The 18,375-nt window shown below is 45.2% G+C and overlaps 1 protein-coding gene across 2 annotated transcripts in view; it reads left to right on the top strand.

Annotated features, from left to right (window-relative positions):
• Positions 1 to 1,356: 1,356 nt before the first annotated feature.
• Positions 1,357 to 18,375, top strand: part of LOC311132765 (cytoplasmic dynein 1 intermediate chain 1-like) — a gene marked incomplete at its 5' end in the record, with an annotated part of 85,925 nt that continues 68,906 nt past the window's right edge. The window contains 5 exons of one of the 2 annotated variants that reach the window (XM_084166062.1): positions 1,357 to 1,464; positions 2,150 to 2,264; positions 7,112 to 7,208; positions 12,604 to 12,663; positions 13,140 to 13,261. In XM_084166062.1, the coding sequence (XP_084022188.1) occupies positions 1,357 to 1,464; positions 2,150 to 2,264; positions 7,112 to 7,208; positions 12,604 to 12,663; positions 13,140 to 13,261 (502 nt within the window). Of the gene's footprint in view, positions 1,465 to 2,149; positions 2,265 to 7,060; positions 7,209 to 12,603; positions 12,664 to 13,139; positions 13,262 to 18,375 lie in introns of both variants that reach the window. The other variant, XM_084166061.1, reaches the window with a different exon arrangement.

The raw sequence follows: 18,375 nt of genomic DNA, 5'->3' as shown, positions 1-18,375 counted from the left end.
TCAAATCCAAATTACGTATTAATTATTATATCATATACCGGTATATGAAACAAGTTTTTGAGTCAAATAAATATAAATCTGACAGCCCCGGCCGTGTCCCCGTACCCTTCTCTAAATGGCCTGTAGATGACGACATTGTAACAGCTAATTCAAAGCGGCACATTGCACTGATACAATTTTTTTTGGCAAAAGAAGGTGGGATTTCCTCCTCCTCCTGATATTCTGAAGGAGGAATGCTGCATCATGCACCTGTTTTATCTTTTATTTAGGTCATCTAGCGCGAATATGCTTGATTTTAGCTACTGACAGTAATATCATCTGAACTGAAACGACCTCTTTTTACCATACATCCGAGGTTTGTTGGTTAAATATCATTAGAGAAATAATGTGGTGATTTGCCGGGGGTGTAGCAGCCGCGTGAAACAGCATCTTTCTTTGCAAGTGACACATTATCATCATCATCGTCATCCATAGGGAAAGAAAGAGCAGGTATGACAAGTCTTTACGAGGCAATATAATTATTTATTACATACATTTGTAGCATGTGTGTCATTTGTGGTCGTCTATTTGCTATTTTGCTGGGTGTTTCTGTATGGCTTTGGATCGTGGGAAGAAGAGGCGCATTGAAAAATGACGTAATTGCTAATACCCAATGTATCCTTACCTATATGTGTGTTAAAGGGGAAAACATAATTTTCTCCACTCCGAAGGGGTACAGTAGTTGCATCTTATGCATTGCCAATTGCTACCTACTGCGTCTGTTCATTTGAATTGTATTGTTTTGTGTGTCAAGTATTTCAATAAAGTGTTTATTTTATCCTCCACTTTTGTTCATTACCTATTTTATTCGGCTGTATTCCCTCCTGTCTGCTCAGCCCAGCATTGTCTCACAATGGAGAGACATTGGCCTTCCTCAATGATGCTATTTACATCACACAACTGTACTAGAATAAATACATTGCATGTACTTGGGCGTGTTTCAGATCCAAACCTGGCCGTTTTGGGAGTATCAACTTAATGCAATGCCTTGCTTATGGTGTCATTGTCCTTTTACTATAATTCAATATTCAGATTTTGTATTGTTACCAAATTAGCCAACCCTTGCCCTTGCATTGGTGGTGCCTTCAAGTGAAGTATGATTATTTAGTATTGTCCCTACCACAATACATTGACCGGGAGATGCAGGTAGATGATGGACTTATTTATCCCCTGAATTGTTAGGGAATATGGATCATGTTACAGGCCAAACAGAAAGAAACGGAAGACCCAGGGCCACACCCAGTAGCAGTTCTCTAGTGCAGAAGGTACATTGCATCCTTGTGTGACATTCCTTCTTTCCAAGCTCAATAGGAAACAATGGCGGACAAAAGTGACATAAAAGCCGAGCTAGAGCGCAAAAAGCAGCGCCTAGCTCAGATCAGGGAGGAGAAGAAGAGGAAGGAGGAGGAAAGGAAAAAGAAAGAGGTAAGGTGGGAAGAAAGTGAGTAGACCCACTCTTTAAAGCTCATCCCTGTCTGTCCATAGTGAAGCTGAGCCATAGACCTCATCATGCTAATATCCTATTGCGAACTAATGTACTACATTTGTGTGTGTGTGTGTGTGTGTGTGTGTGTATATATATACCTGCTTTTTCCATGACATAGACTGACCAGGTGAAAGCTATGATCCCTTATTGATGTCACTTGTTAAATCCACTTCAATCAGTGTAGATGAAGGGGAGGAGACAGGTTAAAGAAAGGATTTTTAAGCCTTGAGACAATTAAGACATGGATTGTGTATGTGTGCCATTCAGAGGGTGAATGGGCAAGACAATAGATTTAAGTGCCTTTGAACGGGGAATGGTAGTAGGTGCCAGGCGCACCGGTTTGTGTCAAGATCTGCAACGCTGCTGGGTTTTTCATGCTCAACAGTTTCTCGTTTGTATCAAGAATGGTCCACAACTCAAAGGACATCCAGCCAACTTGACACAAATGTGGGAAGCATTGGAGTCAACATGGGCCAGCATCCCTGTGGAACGCCCCGACGAATTGAGGCTGTTCTGAGGGCAGAAAGGGCGTGTGTAACTCAATATTAGGAAGGTGTTCCTAATGTTTGGTATACTCAGTGTGTGTGTGTGTGTGTGTATGTATGTGTGTGTGTGTGTGTACAGACAGAGACGCAGCAGAAGGCTGAAGCTGCCCCAGTGGACTCCGACTTGGACCGGAAGCGCAGAGAGACTGAGGCCCTCCTACAGAGCATTGGCATCTCCCCAGAACCCCCACTAGGTACACAGACACACACACTGCACAACACAACTAAAATTAGTTAGGGATGAGCTCCTCAAACAAAGTTACAGTTAGTGTTTCTGTGAGGCAGAAACCATAGAAATAAGAATGAATAGAAAGGGTGTCTCCATTCAAGTCAATGATGGCATAATGGGTAGACTGGCAGCCATTTTGAGTGTACCCATGCCAGGAAGTAAAATCAAGAAATGTACCCTTCAATCTGTGCTGTGATTTGTTCAGTCAACTCAACTGAAATTACAAAAAATCCATTCCATTGCATGAGCCACATCAGTTAGCATCATTTGAATTAACATTCTACATTACCATGGCAATCCAGCATCAGTTGATACAGTATAACATTCCAAAATACAGTGGAAATGTTTGCATCACAATACCAGGCAGCCATTCGGAGTGACCCATGAGTTTACCAGTCAATTGCCAGGGTTAGAGCTTCCAAGTCCGTTCTAGTCATTCTTATTTCTATGGCAGAAACCATCATCATATATATGGTGAGCTGTAATGGAACAAACATATGTTCTGTTCTTCCTTTTATCTATATACAGTATATGTGCTTGCTACTGTTGCATGCGACAAGAGTTGAATTTGCCGTTTTACTTTTACACATCTGTAATATCCAGTGTTTTTGTGTGTGTTTTTTTTTTTACACATGATCATTACTTGTTTCTCAAGTTCACTTTTCTATTTCCTCACAATGTCTAAAATAAATTGAAATATTTTAGAATTCACATGTGAGAAAATCTTAAAATGTCATACCATTAATTTAATTTCTGTGAAAGTTCGTCCTCCATGATGTTATGCACATGCTCTCAATTTTTATTTCTAACAATTTCATACCTTTTCCATTTCATCTTATCTTTCCTATGTTTTTTATTTGATTTATTTCCTCATGTGTGGTGCTATCTTGAACCTAAAGGGGTTCTTCGGCTGGCCCCATAACATAACCCTTTGAAGAACCTTTTTTGGTTCCAGGTAGAACTCTTTCCACAGAGGGTTCTACATGGAACCCAAAAGGGTTCTACCTGGAACCAAAAAGGTTTATCCTATGGGGACAGCCGAATAACCCTTTTGGAATCCTTTTTTCTAAGAGTGTAGTATTTTATGAGCACTTTATCTATGCCCAGGTGTTTCCTCAAGCCCATGATATTGAGGTGGAGTTGTTGTATGCAAATATATGTGGAGAACATCCACATTTTCACATTGAAATTATGGGCTTAACAACAGTTGAAAACATACTGTTTCTCACTACCCTCATAATGTAAGTTTAAAAAGGTATTTGTCAGTGTTCTCTAGTGGTACAATATTGTAACAACACCTTGATCGCAACATGACCTTTTGGTTGTTGTACAACAGTGGCTTTTGTCAATGAAACCTTCCAATTGTCACGATCGTCGGGAACAGAGGACCAAGGCGCAGCGTTGAATGCAAACATACTTATTTAATAATTCACGAACAAAACAACAAACGATAACGTGACGTCCACGGTCTAACACAAACCACACTGGAACAAGATCCCACAACACTGGGAAAACAGCCTGTCTAAATATGGTTCCCAATCAGAGACAACCAGCAACAGCTGACACTCGTTGCCTCTGATTGAGAACCACTCTGGCCAACATAGAAATACAAGCACTAGAATGGACACAACGAGCACAAAACATAAAGAACACTCACACCCTGGCTCAATATACCAGCGTCCCCAGAGCAAGGGCGTGACAGTACCCCCCCCCCCCCCCCCCCCCCCAAAGGCGCGGACTCTGATCGCGCAAACAGAACACCACAGGGGAGGGACCGGGTGGGCACTCCGCCTTGGCGGCGGATCCGGCTCTGGGCATGTTCCCCACTCCCTCTCTAACCCCCCACAGTACCCCTGGTCCGGTCTGGCCCTGCTGGCCGGAGCTGGACTGAACACTGGTGGAGCGGATTGCTCTAGCTCCGATGTGGAGCAGCTGACCGGTACCGGACCAGGCACCGGTGGAACAGGCACGGGCTGTGCCGGACTGACGACGCACACCACTGGCTTGGTGTGGGGAGCAGGAACAGGCCGAGCCGGGCTGACGAAGCGCACCACTGACTTGGTGCGGAGAGCAGGAATGGACCGGGCCGGGCTGGCGATGCGCACCACTGACTTGGTGCGGGGAGCAGGAACAGGCCGGGCCGGGCTGGCGACGCGCACCATAGGCTTGGTGCGGGGAGCAGGAACAGGCCGGGCCGGGCTGGCGACGCGCACCATAGGCTTGGTGCGGGGAGCAGGAACAGGCCGGACCGGGCTGGCGACGCGCACCATAGGCTTGGTGCGGGGAACAGGAACAGGCCGGACCGGGCTGGCGACGCGCACCACAGGCTCGATGCGGGGAGCAGGAACAGGCCGGACCGGGTTGGCGACGCGCACCACAGGCTCGATGCGAGGAACAGGAACAGGCCGGTCCGTACTGGGGACACACACCACTGGCCCTACGCGGGGATCAGGAACGGGCCGGACCGGACTGGTAACACACCCCAGTACCTCTCGCCGTGCCTCTACACTTTCCTTCCCCTTTGTGACCAGTGGCCCCCGTAACCTGGCAGCCTCCTCTGCCAACCCGCTGGACCGCTCTATCGCGGCCTCCTGCTGCCCCGTCGTCCACGGCGTGAGCCCCCCCCTAAACATTTTCTGGGCTTGTCTCTCCCCCGTGGACCAGGCCTCCATGGTTCTCGCCCACCTTTCGCCCTTCTGCTTCCAAGTCAAGCCCCTCTCTTCCTCACACGGCTTGACCCAGTCGAGGAGGCGAAGGAGATCCGCTAGAGATCTCCCTGGCGATGGCTCCTGGACACGCTGCTTGGTCCAGTCTTGGTGGGATCTTCTGTCACGATCGTCGGGAACAGAGGACCAAGGCGCAGCGTTGAATGCAAACATACTTATTTAATAATTCACGAACAAAACAACAAACGATAACGTGACGTCCACGGTCTAACACAAACCACACTGGAACAAGATCCCACAACACTGGGAAAACAGCCTGTCTAAATATGGTTCCCAATCAGAGACAACCAGCAACAGCTGACACTCGTTGCCTCTGATTGAGAACCACTCTGGCCAACATAGAAATACAACCACTAGAATGGACACAACGAGCACAAAACATAAAGAACACTCACACCCTGGCTCAATATACCAGCGTCCCCAGAGCAAGGGCGTGACAGTACCCCCCCCCCCCCCCCCCCCCCAAAGGCGCGGACTCTGATCGCGCCAACAGAACACCACAGGGGAGGGACCGGGTGGGCACTCCGCCTTGGCGGCGGATCCGGCTCTGGGCATGATCCCCACTCCCTCTCTAACCCCCCACAGTACCCCTGGTCCGGTCTGGCCCTGCTGGCCGGAGCTGGACTGAACACTGGTGGAGCGGATTGCTCTAGCTCCGACGTGGAGCAGCTGACCGGTACCGGACCAGGCACCGGTGGAACAGGCACGGGCTGTGCCGGACTGACGACGCACACCACTGGCTTGGTGTGGGGAGCAGGAACAGGCCGAGCCGGGCTGACGAAGCGCACCACTGACTTGGTGCGGAGAGCAGGAATGGACCGGGCCGGGCTGGCGACGCGCACCACTGACTTGGTGCGGGGAGCAGGAACAGGCCGGGCCGGGCTGGCGACGCGCACCATAGGCTTGGTGCGGGGAGCAGGAACAGGCCGGGCCGGGCTGGCGACGCGCACCATAGGCTTGGTGCGGGGAGCAGGAACAGGCCGGACCGGGCTGGCGACGCGCACCATAGGCTTGGTGCGGGGAACAGGAACAGGCCGGACCGGGCTGGCGACGCGCACCACAGGCTCGATGCGAGGAACAGGAACAGGCCGGGCCGTACTGGGGACACACACCACTGGCCCTACGCGGGGATCAGGAACGGGCCGGACCGGACTGGTAACACACCCCAGTACCTCTCGCCGTGCCTCTACACTTTCCTTCCCCTTTGTGACCAGTGGCCCCCGTAACCTGGCAGCCTCCTCTGCCAACCCGCTGGACCGCTCTATCGCGGCCTCCTGCTGCCCCGTCGTCCACGGCGTGAGCCCCCCCCTAAACATTTTCTGGGCTTGTCTCTCCCCCGTGGACCAGGCCTCCATGGTTCTCGCCCACCTTTCGCCCTTCTGCTTCCAAGTCAAGCCCCTCTCTTCCTCACACGGCTTGACCCAGTCGAGGAGGCGAAGGAGATCCGCTAGAGATCTCCCTGGCGATGGCTCCTGGACACGCTGCTTGGTCCAGTCTTGGTGGGATCTTCTGTCACGATCGTCGGGAACAGAGGACCAAGGCGCAGCGTTGAATGCAAACATACTTATTTAATAATTCACGAACAAAACAACAAACGATAACGTGACGTCCGCGGTCTAACACAAACCACACTGGAACAAGATCCCACAACACTGTGGGAAAACAGCCTGTCTAAATATGGTTCCCAATCAGAGACAACCAGCAACAGCTGACACTCGTTGCCTCTGATTGAGAACCACTCTGGCCAACATAGAAATACAACCACTAGAACGGACATAACGAGCACAAAACATAAAGAACACTCACACCCTGGCTCAATATACCAGCGTCCCCAGAGCCAGGGCGTGACACCAATGACCAATGAAAGCCATGATTGCTTTGACTTGAATCGTAAATGAGGAATCCACTTGACTTTCTGTCCCCTTTGTGTTTTCATTTAATCATTATTTTTTATCACTCATTTGCTTTCAACCATTTCACCCTGTTTTTCCTTTCGGCCACCCACTGTCTCTCTGGCATTGCTTGGGTTGACCAGTCCATCCGCTGCAGCCTTTAATGTTGGATACGTGTTATTTTCATTATTTAGTCCCGAACCCCATGTCCCCATCCAAATCAGTGAGCCGACACAGCACCCCCAGTGAGACGGGAAGTCAGGACTCAGCCGATGGGGCCGCAGCCGGCAGGTAGGCAGCCATCTTGTTTATATGACTATTATTATACTTTATTATAACATATGGTTGAGTTAGAGTTACTGACCCAGATGAGGGCCAGGGCAAGAGTAACTGGAATATTGCTGAGATTATAATATAATGATTATGATGCTTATCATCCAATACATCAAGGGTGTTCTCTGAAAGATTATCATTGACTGTTTAGATTCAGTAGTATTACATTTGTTTTTGTTTTCAATGCGACTTTGAGATTCTTGTTTGTAATGAAAAGCGCTATATAAAATAAATATATTATTACTGTAGTATTACTGTAGTATTCCTGTAGTATTCTAGTGGCCCTTTGGCTGTGTCCCCTGGCTTAAAGGAATGCAAAATGCATCATATGATGCATCAAGGCAAGTCTTTGCTCTACTGAAAGTTATTTATCTTGACTGCTGACATTCACCATTTTGGGGGATTTTATTAACAGTGGACTAATGGTCAATATCTTTTTAGAGTAATATTCCTTTAATGACCTGGGGGTTGTAGTTAAGTGACCAAACACTATGAGCAGACAGTTTATCTATGCTCCTAGCTCACTCACATATCTCTCTTTGTCTCTTTGTATGGGATCTGCAGGTATAGGTAAGGACCAATGTCAGTGAGGGTTGTTGTTGGATGTTGTGTCTTGTAGCTGTGTGTTTTGATACAGTCTGTCACTGTCATTTATCTCATTCTATTATGACATAAGCACAACTCGCAAGAGAACATTTAATCTCTAAACTGTGTGATGAGAATATTATTCAGACTCAGATTTGACTTGCATATCAAACTCTCCCAAGTTACTTTTGTTTTCTGGTATTTTAAGCCCCAATCCTAATTTTTTGGGAAAGATAGTAATTTAAATGGTTAACTTTTCAGAGAGCATCCTTGGTGAGCCACAAAATGTCTTCCAAGTCCTGTACATGCTAGAATGCTCTGTAGATATCAACTTGATGCACATGATTCAACTCTCACTTCTCTGAAGATGCAGCCTCCTAATCAGAAGTCACACAGTGACATAGGGATTGATCTGGTCCGTCTGTCTGCACCCTTAGCCTGCAGACAGGTCTATAATTAAGAGCATATAATGTACTGTCAGTTTGCCTTGCAGCACAGAAAGTGAGCCCAATGTGACATGTCATGCTAGCTCAGGACCTGTCTCTGCTTTCATCCGGAAGCCCAGGATATGTTCACAGGCGTCATGCTGTGGCACTGCTGCAACCCATGTGTCATACATGCTTATGTGTCATCATAGCTCACGTTCATCTCATTCTCACACACCAAACCAGCACTGATGACTAATGCAACTGTGCTATCCAGTCCAATTGTGTGGACTGAATCAGATATCTGACACTGAGAAGGACCCCCAGAACCGCAATAGAGTACAATCCCCCTCAAGAATGGAACTCTATTCTCTGTTTGCTAAGCAGACTTCCATTACAGAGGTGAATAGTGTGTGACAGAGGATGCTGGTGGGTTAAACTATAGGAGGACAGGCTTATTGTAATGGCTGGAATGGATGGAATAAATGGAACGGTATCAACCACATCCAACATATGGAAACCTACAATGAGCCTATCCTTCTATATGTCCACCTAACAGCCTCCTCTGGTGTGTGAGGCTGCTGTCCCCATCAGGCATGGTGTGTTGGTCATCGTGACGGTGTCCCATGTTGAGTGTGTCCATTTATGACTGTGTCCCCTCTCAGGTCAGGGTTGTCTGGCGTTAGTAAGCATCAGTCACAAGCTCAGAGTGACAGGTAAGTATTTTCTACTCAGAGCAAGGAATGCTCAAGCCCAAGCTTTTCGCCCACAGACAGGACACACAAACAGAGAAACAGACATACAGACATACAGACACAGTGATACAGATAGACAGTGAATGTTATGGCAGGTGTGTTTCTGTCAGGCATAAAAAGCTACAAAGAGTTGTTTGTTCCCTCTTGGGTGACTGCTGCCTGACACCTGCTGTTTCCCTAAGCGCCGGCTTGAAAGATTTCCACTCACATGGTTCAATAGATGTCATTTCTCTGTGACGGGACTGACAATACAGTCTTTTAGGGTGGCATCCCAGTTAAGACAGTCGGGGCGAGTGACGCGGTTGACGCTTTACCACGCTCTACTAGCATTGTGCATCTGTTAAAGTGGTAATGGGCATGTTCACCATTCCTAAAAGGTATCATTGAGAAGTTTTGCGGGTAAAAAATGCTAGCTACCCTGTCACAATTTGCACTTTGGGAGATGACTTTAGAGAAAGCTCCAGTTTGTTTATAAGCCACCCTGAATGATTGTCCCACAAACAAAAGCAAGCACAGCTTTATCACTAAGCATATACTGTATAAACAAAATATATTCTTAATACATGACATATTGGTGTTATATACAGTACCAGTCAAAAGTTTGGACACACCTACTCATTCAAAGGTTTTTCTTTATTTTAACTATTTTCTACATTGTAGAATAATAGTGAAGACATCAAAACTATAAAATAACACATATGGAATCATGTAGTAACCAAAAAGTGTAAAACAAATCAAAATGTATTTTATATTTGAGATTCTTCAAATAGCCACCCTTTACCTTGAAGACAGCTTTGCACACTCTTGGCATTCTCTCAAACAGATTCATGAGGTAGTCACCTGGAATGCATTTCAATTAACAGGTGTGCCTTGTTAAAAGTTAATTTGTGGAATTTCCTTCCTTCTTAATGCGTTTGAGCCAATCAGTTGTGTTGTGAAAAGGTAGGGGGGGTATACAAAAGATAGCCCTATTTGGTAAAAGACCAAGTCCATATTATGGCAAGAACAGCTCAAATAATCAAAGAGAAATGACAGTCCATCATTACTTTAAGACATAAAGTTCAGTCAATACGGAAAATGTGAAGAACTATGAAAGTTTCTTCAAGTGCAGTCGCAAAAACCATCAAGCGCTATGATGAAACTGGCTCTCATGAGGACCGCCACAGGAAAGGAAGACCCAGAGTTACCTCTGCTGCAGAGGACAAGTTCATTAGAGTTACCAGCCTCAGAAATTGCAGCCCAAATAAGTGCTTCACAGAGTTCAACATCAACTGTTCAGAGGAGACTGCGTGAATCAGGTCTTCATGGTTGAATTGCTGCAAAGAAACTACTACTAAAGGACACCAATAAGAAGAAGAGACTCGCTTGGGCCAAGAAACACGAGCAATGGACATTAGACTGGTGGAAATCTGTCCTTTGGTCTGGAGTCCAAATTGGAGATTTTTGGTTCCAACCGCTGTGTCTTTGTGAGGCACAGTGTAGGTAAACGGATGATCTTTGCATGTGTAGTTCCCACGTGAAGCATGGAGGAGGAGGTGTGATGGTGCTTTGCTGGTGACATTGTCTGTGATTTATGTAGAATTCAAGGCACACTTAACCAGCATGGTTACCACATCAATCTGCAGTGATATGCCATCCCATCTGGTTTGGGCTTAGTGGGACGATCATTTGTTATTCAACAGGACAATGACCCAACACACCTCCAGGCTGTGTAAGGGCTATTTTACCAAGAAAGAGAGTGATGGAGTGCTGCATCAGATGACCTGGCCTCCACAATCCCCCGACCTCAACCCAATTGAGATGGTTTGGGATGAGTTGGACCGCAGAGTGAAGGAAAAGCAGCCAGCAAGTGCTCAGCGTATGTGGGAAGTCCTTAAAAGACTGTTGGAAAAGCATTCCAGGTGAAGCTGGTTGATATAATGCCAAGAGTGTGCAAAGCTGTCATCAAGACAAAGGGTGGCTACTTTGAAGAATCTCAAATATATCATATATTTTGATTTGTTTAACACTTGTTTGGTTACTACATGATTCCATATGTGTTATTTCATAGTTTTGATGTCTTCACTATTATTCTACAATGTAGAAAATAGTTAAAATAAAGAAAAACCCTTGAATGAGTAGATGTGTCCAAACTTCTGACTGGTACTGTATGTCATAAAACTGCTTTCATATGCTGAATGTGATTGTGTATTGTGACTTGTGTAGACTGTATGTGAAGATGCATACATTGTGTGCTGGTTCAATGTCCTGTATTGTTGGCACAAACTGGCATATATGAAAGATGGAAATACAAAATATCTGTTTGTAAAGCTATATATATGAAAGATTGAAGTACAACATATCTGTTTGTAAAACTATATATATGAAATATGGAAATACAACATATCTGTTTGTAAAGCTATATAAATGAAAGATGGAAGTACAACATATCTGTTTGTAAAACTATATATATGAAAGATGGAAGTACGACATATCTGTTTGTAAAGCTATATATACACTACTGGTCAGAAGTTTTAGATCACCTACTCATTTAAGGTTTTTCTTTATTTTTACTATTTTCTACATTGTAGAATAATAGTGAAGACATCAAAACTATGAAATAACGCATATGGAATCATCTAGTAACCAAAAAAGTGTTAAACAAATCCAAATATATTTTATATTTGAGATTCTTCAAATAGCCACCCTTTGCCTTGATGACAGCTCTGCACACTCTTGAGATTTTTGGTTCCATCCTCCGTGTCTTTGTGAGACACGGTGTGGGTGAAAGGATGATCAAACAGATACAGCATATCTGTTTGTAAAGCTTCTGCGCTTATGTCGCATTATGTTGGGGGATAATTTTATATTTGTCCATCCATTTGGATTTTGAAGAACAGATAATACATATTTCTATAAGACATATTGCCTTATAAATTTTTGGTCATCAAGTTGTTATTTACATAGTTATTAAACCATTTTCATATTACCATGACATTTTATACAAATGTTGTACATTGTACATTGTCCCACCATAATTTAATCTTCATCAAATATATCTTCTGATATTTTGCCAAGAATCTATAACAGGAGATAGATAGATACATGTTAAAACCTAAACATGTTCCCTATTGAAATAACCAACTGTCATGTCCCCAATAATTGATTGTGTTTGTCCTGTGTGTCTCAATGCCCTTGTATGTGTATTTTTGTCTAAAGTTATTCTGTTACGTGTGTGTGTGTGTGTGTGTGTGTGTGTGTGTGTGTGTGTGTGTGTGTGTGTGTGTGTGTGTGCGTGTTTGTGTGTGTGTGTGTGTGTGTGTGTGTGTGTGTGTGCATGCGTGTGCATGCATGTGTGAAAGTGTGGTTTGTGTCAATTCTGTTTCAATTCAGACAATCAAGGAATTAATTTAAATTCCAAATCAAGAATGGAAAAATCCCCATTGAAAAGAGGATTTGGAATCTCAAGTAATCTCCTGATTCAACAGAATTGAAATTAACTGAAATGTATCCCAACCCAGCTCAGAATGTGTTTATCTGAGGTGGCTCACCTCCTAACATGGCATGTGTTCTCCCTCCCTCCCTTGCGCCCCCTGCTGCCCACCCGAGGACCCTGCAGTGGGACACTGACCCCTCTGTTCTGCAGCTGCAGGATGACTCCGAGCTAGGGTACTTACTGGTTCCTCTCCTCTCTTTCCGTATTTTTTCCTTCTCTCTATCCTTGCTCCTCTTGGGGTGGTGTGTGGTTCAATCAGAGAAGGGCTGTCTGAACACCAGGGGTGTATTCAGAGATGTGAAACAAGCATAACATTTCAAATAGAAATACCATGAATAGAGCTGAATGTCAGATTGGCATGGCTGTTCTATGCAATATATTTCTATCTGAATGTTCCACAACATTATGCCCTACTGAATTAAGCCCTGATGAGGTACTGCAGACACAAAGGACTGAATCGCCATATTAAATGTTTGTGTTTTGTGCTACCAGTGTGTGTGTGTGTGTGTGTGTGTGTGTGTGTGTGTGTGTGTGTACTGTTGTTTGTGTGTGTGTGTGTGTTGGTCAGCAGTGCTGAAGTGTGTAGCATGATGTACTACAGTACCCATAATGCTATGTGACCCACTACTTCCTGTCTCTCTCCATCCAGGCGCAGGATGCATAGACTGGGGGCGTCTAAGATCACACAGGTGGACTTCCTACCCAGAGAGGTGGTGTCGTACTGCAAAGAGACTCAGACGCCCATCACTGGCACTACCCATCTGTCTGAGGGTGAGTGTGTAAGGTGTGCGTGCGCGTGTGTGTATATGTGTGTGTATATGTGTGTGTGTGAGTATTTTATAATTGACATAACACAGCAATATCGATTGCTCCCTCTTTACAACATACCCTCTACAAAAAAAATTAAAAAACAACACACACTCTACAGTTGTGAAAACGGAGAAGTCCACATTGATCTGATTGCCATTACTTGTCAGATGGGCTGTGGGCCTTACTGCCTGGTTTGATCCACAGTCTGTAAACCTGTCGTGATTTAAATCCATTTGACCGACACAGCCCTCCATTTCCTGAGAGAGGGAAGGAGAGAGAATAAGAGAGAGCAGAGAGTGAAAGACAAAGAGAGAGAGAGCAGGACGAGGCTTTTAAAAAATGAGATGCCTGCCTGCTTGTTTCTACTCTAGCTGCCTGGAATCAGAGAGAACATACACCGCATTGACTCCCAGCTCTAAGTAGATGCAGACTGACTGTCTGGGGGTAATACAAGATGGCTGCCGCTGTCAGAGGATCACCTGGAATGGTGGCTGTATCTGTCTCTAACTGTGTCTCTGTCTCATCCGACTGAATTGGAACTGAGACACTACATTTGGATTCTGTTTAGTCTAGATTTGGTTTGAAATAAAATGTTTTGGAATATTTAATGCATTTAATGTGAAATTGGTATACAGTTGAAGTCAGAAATGTACATACACTTAGGTTGGAGTCATTAAAACTTGTTTTTCAACCATTCCACAAATTTCTTGTTAACAAACTATAGTTTTGGCAAATCGTTTAGGACATCGACTTTGTGCATGACACAAGTAATGTTTTCCAACAATTGTTTACAGACTTATAATTCACTGTATCACAATTCCAGTGGGTCAGAAGTTTACATACACTAAGTTGACTGTACCTTTAAACAGCTTGGAAAATTCCAGAAAATGATGTCATGACTTTAGAAGCTTCTGATAGGCTAATTGACATCATTTGAGGCAAATGGAGGTGTACCTCTGGATGTATTTTAAGGCCTACCTTCATGGGAAAATCAAAAGAAATCAGCCAAGACCTCAGAAAAAAATGTGTAGACCTCCACAAGTCTGGTTCATCCTTGGGAGCAATTTCCAAATGCCTGAAGGTACCACGTTCATCTGTACAAACAATAGTACACAAGTATAAACACCATGGGACCACGCAGCCGTCATACCGCTCAGGAAGGAGATGCATTCTGTCTCCTAGAGATGAACGTACTTTGGTGCGAAAAGTGCAAATCAATCCCAGAACAACAGCAAAGGACCTTGTGAAGATGCTGAAGGAAACAGGTACAAAAGTATCTATATCCACAGTCAAACGAGTCCTATATCGACATAACCTGAAAGGCTGCTCAGCAAGGAAGAAGCCACTGCTCCAAAACCGCCATAAAAAAGCCAGACTACGGTTTGCAACTGCACATGGAGACATGGAGAAATGTCCTCTGGTCTGATGAAACAAAAATAGAACTGTTTGGCCATAATGACCATCGTTATTTTTGGAGAAAAAAGGGTACCTTGCAAGCCGAAGAACACCATCCCAACCGTGAAGCATGGGGGTGGCAGCATCATGCTGTGGGGGTGCTTTGCTGCAGGAGGGACTGGTGCACTTCACAAAATAGATGGCATCATGAGGAAGGAAAATTATGTTGATATATTGAAGCAATGTCTCAAGACATCAGTCAGGAAGTTAAAGCTTGGTCGCAAATGGGTCTTCCAAATTTGATTTATTTATTTTATTTCACCTTTATTTAACTAGGTAAGCCAGTTGAGAACAAGTTCTCATTTACAACTGCGACCTGGCCAAGATAAAGCAAAGCAGTGCGATTAAAAACAACAACACAGAGTTACATATGGGGTAAACAAAACATAAAGTCAAAAATACAACAGAAAATATATATACAGTGTGTGCGAATGTAGTAAGTTATGGAGGTAAGGCAATAAATACGCCATAGTGCAAAATAGTTAAAATGTTGTATTAACACTGGAAAGATAGATGTGCAAAAGATGATGTGCAAATAGAGATACTGGGGTGCAAATTAGCAAAATAAATAACAATATGGGGATGAGGTAGTTTGGTGGGCTAATTTCAGAATGGCTGTGTACAGGTGCAGTGATCGGTAAGCTGCTCTGATAACTGATGCTTAAAGTTAGTGAGGGAGATAAGAGTCTCCAGCTTCAGAGATTTTTGCAGTTCGTTCCAGTCATTGGCAGCAGAGAACTGGAAGGAATGGCGGCCAAAGGAGGTGTTGGCTTTGGGGATTACCAGTGAGATATACCTGCTGGAGCGCAGACTACGGGTGGGTGTTGCTATGGTGACCAGTGATCTAAGATAAGACAGGGATTTGCCTAGCAGTGATTTATAGATGATCTGGAGCCAGTGGGTTTGGCGACGAATATGTAGTGAGGGCCAGCCAACAAGAGCGTACAGGTCACAGTGGTGGGTATTATATGGGGCTTTGGTGACAAAATGGATGGCACTGTGATAGACTACATCCAATTTGCTGAGTACAGTGTTGGAGGCTATTTTGTAAATGACATTGCCGAAGTCAAGGATCGGTAGGATAGTCAGTTTTACGAGGGCATGTTTGGCAGCATGAGTGAAGGAGGCTTTGTTGCGAAATAGGAAGCCGATTCTAGATCTATCTTTTGATTGGAGATGCTTAATGTGAGTCTGGAAGGAGAGTTTACAGTCTAAACAGACACCTAGGTATTTGTAGTTGTCCACATACTCTAGGTCAGACCCGCCGAGAGTAGTGATTCTAGTCGGGTGGGCGGGTGCAAGCAGCGTTCGGTTGAAGAGCATGCATTTAGTTTTACCAGTGTTTAAGAGCAGTTGGAGACTACGGAATGAGTGTTGTATGGCGTTGAAGCTCGTTTGGAGGTTTGTTAACATAGTGTCCAATGAAGGGCCAGATGTATACAAAATGGTGTTGTCCGCATAGAGGTGGATCCAAGCATCACCAGCAGCAAGACCGACATAATTGATATACACAGAGAATAGAGTCGGCCCGAGAATTGAACCCTGTGGCACCCCCATAAAGACGGCTAGAGGTCCAGACAACAGGCCCTCCGATTTGACACATTGAACTCTATCTGAGAAGTAGTTGGTGAACCAGGCGAGGCAGTCATTAGAGAAACCAAGGCTATATAGTCTGCCAATAAGAATGCGGTGGTTGACAGAGTCGAAAGCCTTGGCCAGGTCGATGAAGACGGCTGCACAGTACTGTCTTTTTTTAAATAATATAATTTAGGACCTTGAGCGTGGCTGAGGTGCACCCATGACCAGCTCGGAAACCAGATTGCATAGCGGAGAAGGTATGGTGGGATTCGAAATGGTCGGTGATCTGTTTGTTAACTTGGCTTTCAAATACTTTCGAAAGGCAGGGCAGGATGGATATAGGTCTGTAACAGTTTGGATCTAGTGTCACCCCCTTTGAAGAGGGGGATGACCGCGGCAGCTTTCCAATCTCTGGGGATCTCAGACGTTACGAAAGAGAGGTTGAACAGGCTAGTAATAGGGGTTGCGACAATTTCGGCGGCTAATTTTGGAAAGAAAGGGTCCAGATTGTCTAGCCCAGCTGATTTGTAGGGGTCCAGATTTTTCAGCTCTTTCAGAACATCAGCTGTCTGAATTTGTGTGAAGGAGAAGCGGGGGGGGGGGGGGGGGGGGCATGGGCAAGTTGCAGCGGAGGGTGCAGAGCTGGTGGCCGGGGTAGCCAGGTGGAAAGCATGGCCAGCCGTAGCAAAATGCTTGTTGAAATTCTCGATTATTGTAGTTTTATCTGTGGTGACAGTGTTTCTTAGCCTCAGTGCAGTGGGCAGCTGGGAGGAGGTGCTCTTATTCTCCATGGACTTTACAGTGTCCCAAAACTTTTTGGAGTTAGTGCTACAGGATGCACATTTCTGTTTGAAAAAGCTAGCCTTTGCTTTCTTAACTGATTGTGTATATTGGTTCCTGACTTCCCTAAAAAGTTGCATATCGATTTTTTGAATTAGAAGCTCAAACTGTTTGGGTACAGACCTGGATAGTACGATAGAGCTCTGCAGGCTATCTCTACAGTAGATTGCAACCCCACCCCCTTTGGCAGTTCTATCGAGACGGAAAATGTTGTAGTTGGGGATGGACATTTCTGAATTTTTGGTGGCCTTCCTAAGCCAGGATTCAGACACTGCTAGAACATCAGGGTTGGCGGAGTGTGCTAACGCAGTGAATAACTAAAACTTAGAGAGGAGGCTTCGGATGTTAACGTGCAAGAAGCCAAGGCTTTTACGGTTACAGAAGTCAACAAATGATAACGCCTGGGGAGTAGGAGTGATACTGGGGGCTAAAGGGCCTGGGTTAACCTCTACATCACTAGAGGAACAGAGGAGGAGTAGAATAATGATACGGCTAAAGGCTTTAAGTACTGGTCTTCTAGTGCGTTGGGTACAGAGAAAAAAAGGGGCGGATTTCCGTGCATTGTAGAATAGATTCAGGGCATTATGTACAGACAAGGATATGGAAGGAAATGAGTACAGTGGAGGTAAACCTAAGCGTTGGGTAACGTTGAAAGAGATAGCATCACTGGAGGCACCGATTGAGTCGGTCTCCGCGTGTATGGGGGGTGGGACAAAGGAGCTATCTAAGGCAGGTTGAGCCGGGCTGGGGGATCTACAGTGAAATAGTACAATAACAAATAACCGAAACAGCAATAAACAAGGCATATTGACATGGGAGAGAGGCATAAAGCAATCACAGGTGTTATTCGAGAGAGCTAAGACAACAGCTGGTAATGGCAACAAAGTTTGGGCTGAGGCTAAACATAAACAGGATGCGGTACCGTAAAAAGGAACAGTCCAGCAGGCATCAGCTGTATAGCTGAGTTATCATAAGGTCCGGTAAACAGCAATAGGAGAGTTCGGAGGTAGTTCGGGGGTTGCTATAGCACTGGCGAGCAAGAGGCCACGGCTAGCGTGTGCTAGCGGGCCGGGGCTAGCAGATCTTCGTGGTCGACGTCGTAACGGGAAGCCTGTTGTAAACACATCAGACGATTTCGTCGGCAGACCAGTCGTGTTGGATCGGCGGGGCTCCGTGTCAACACTAGGAGGTCCCGTCCGGTT

The sequence above is a fragment of the Coregonus lavaretus genome (genome assembly GCF_964263955.1).
Source record: "Coregonus lavaretus genome assembly, chromosome: 7".
In the NCBI taxonomy this organism is placed as follows: domain Eukaryota; kingdom Metazoa; phylum Chordata; class Actinopteri; order Salmoniformes; family Salmonidae; genus Coregonus; species Coregonus lavaretus.
This window is presented reverse-complemented; position numbering and strand designations above follow the sequence as displayed.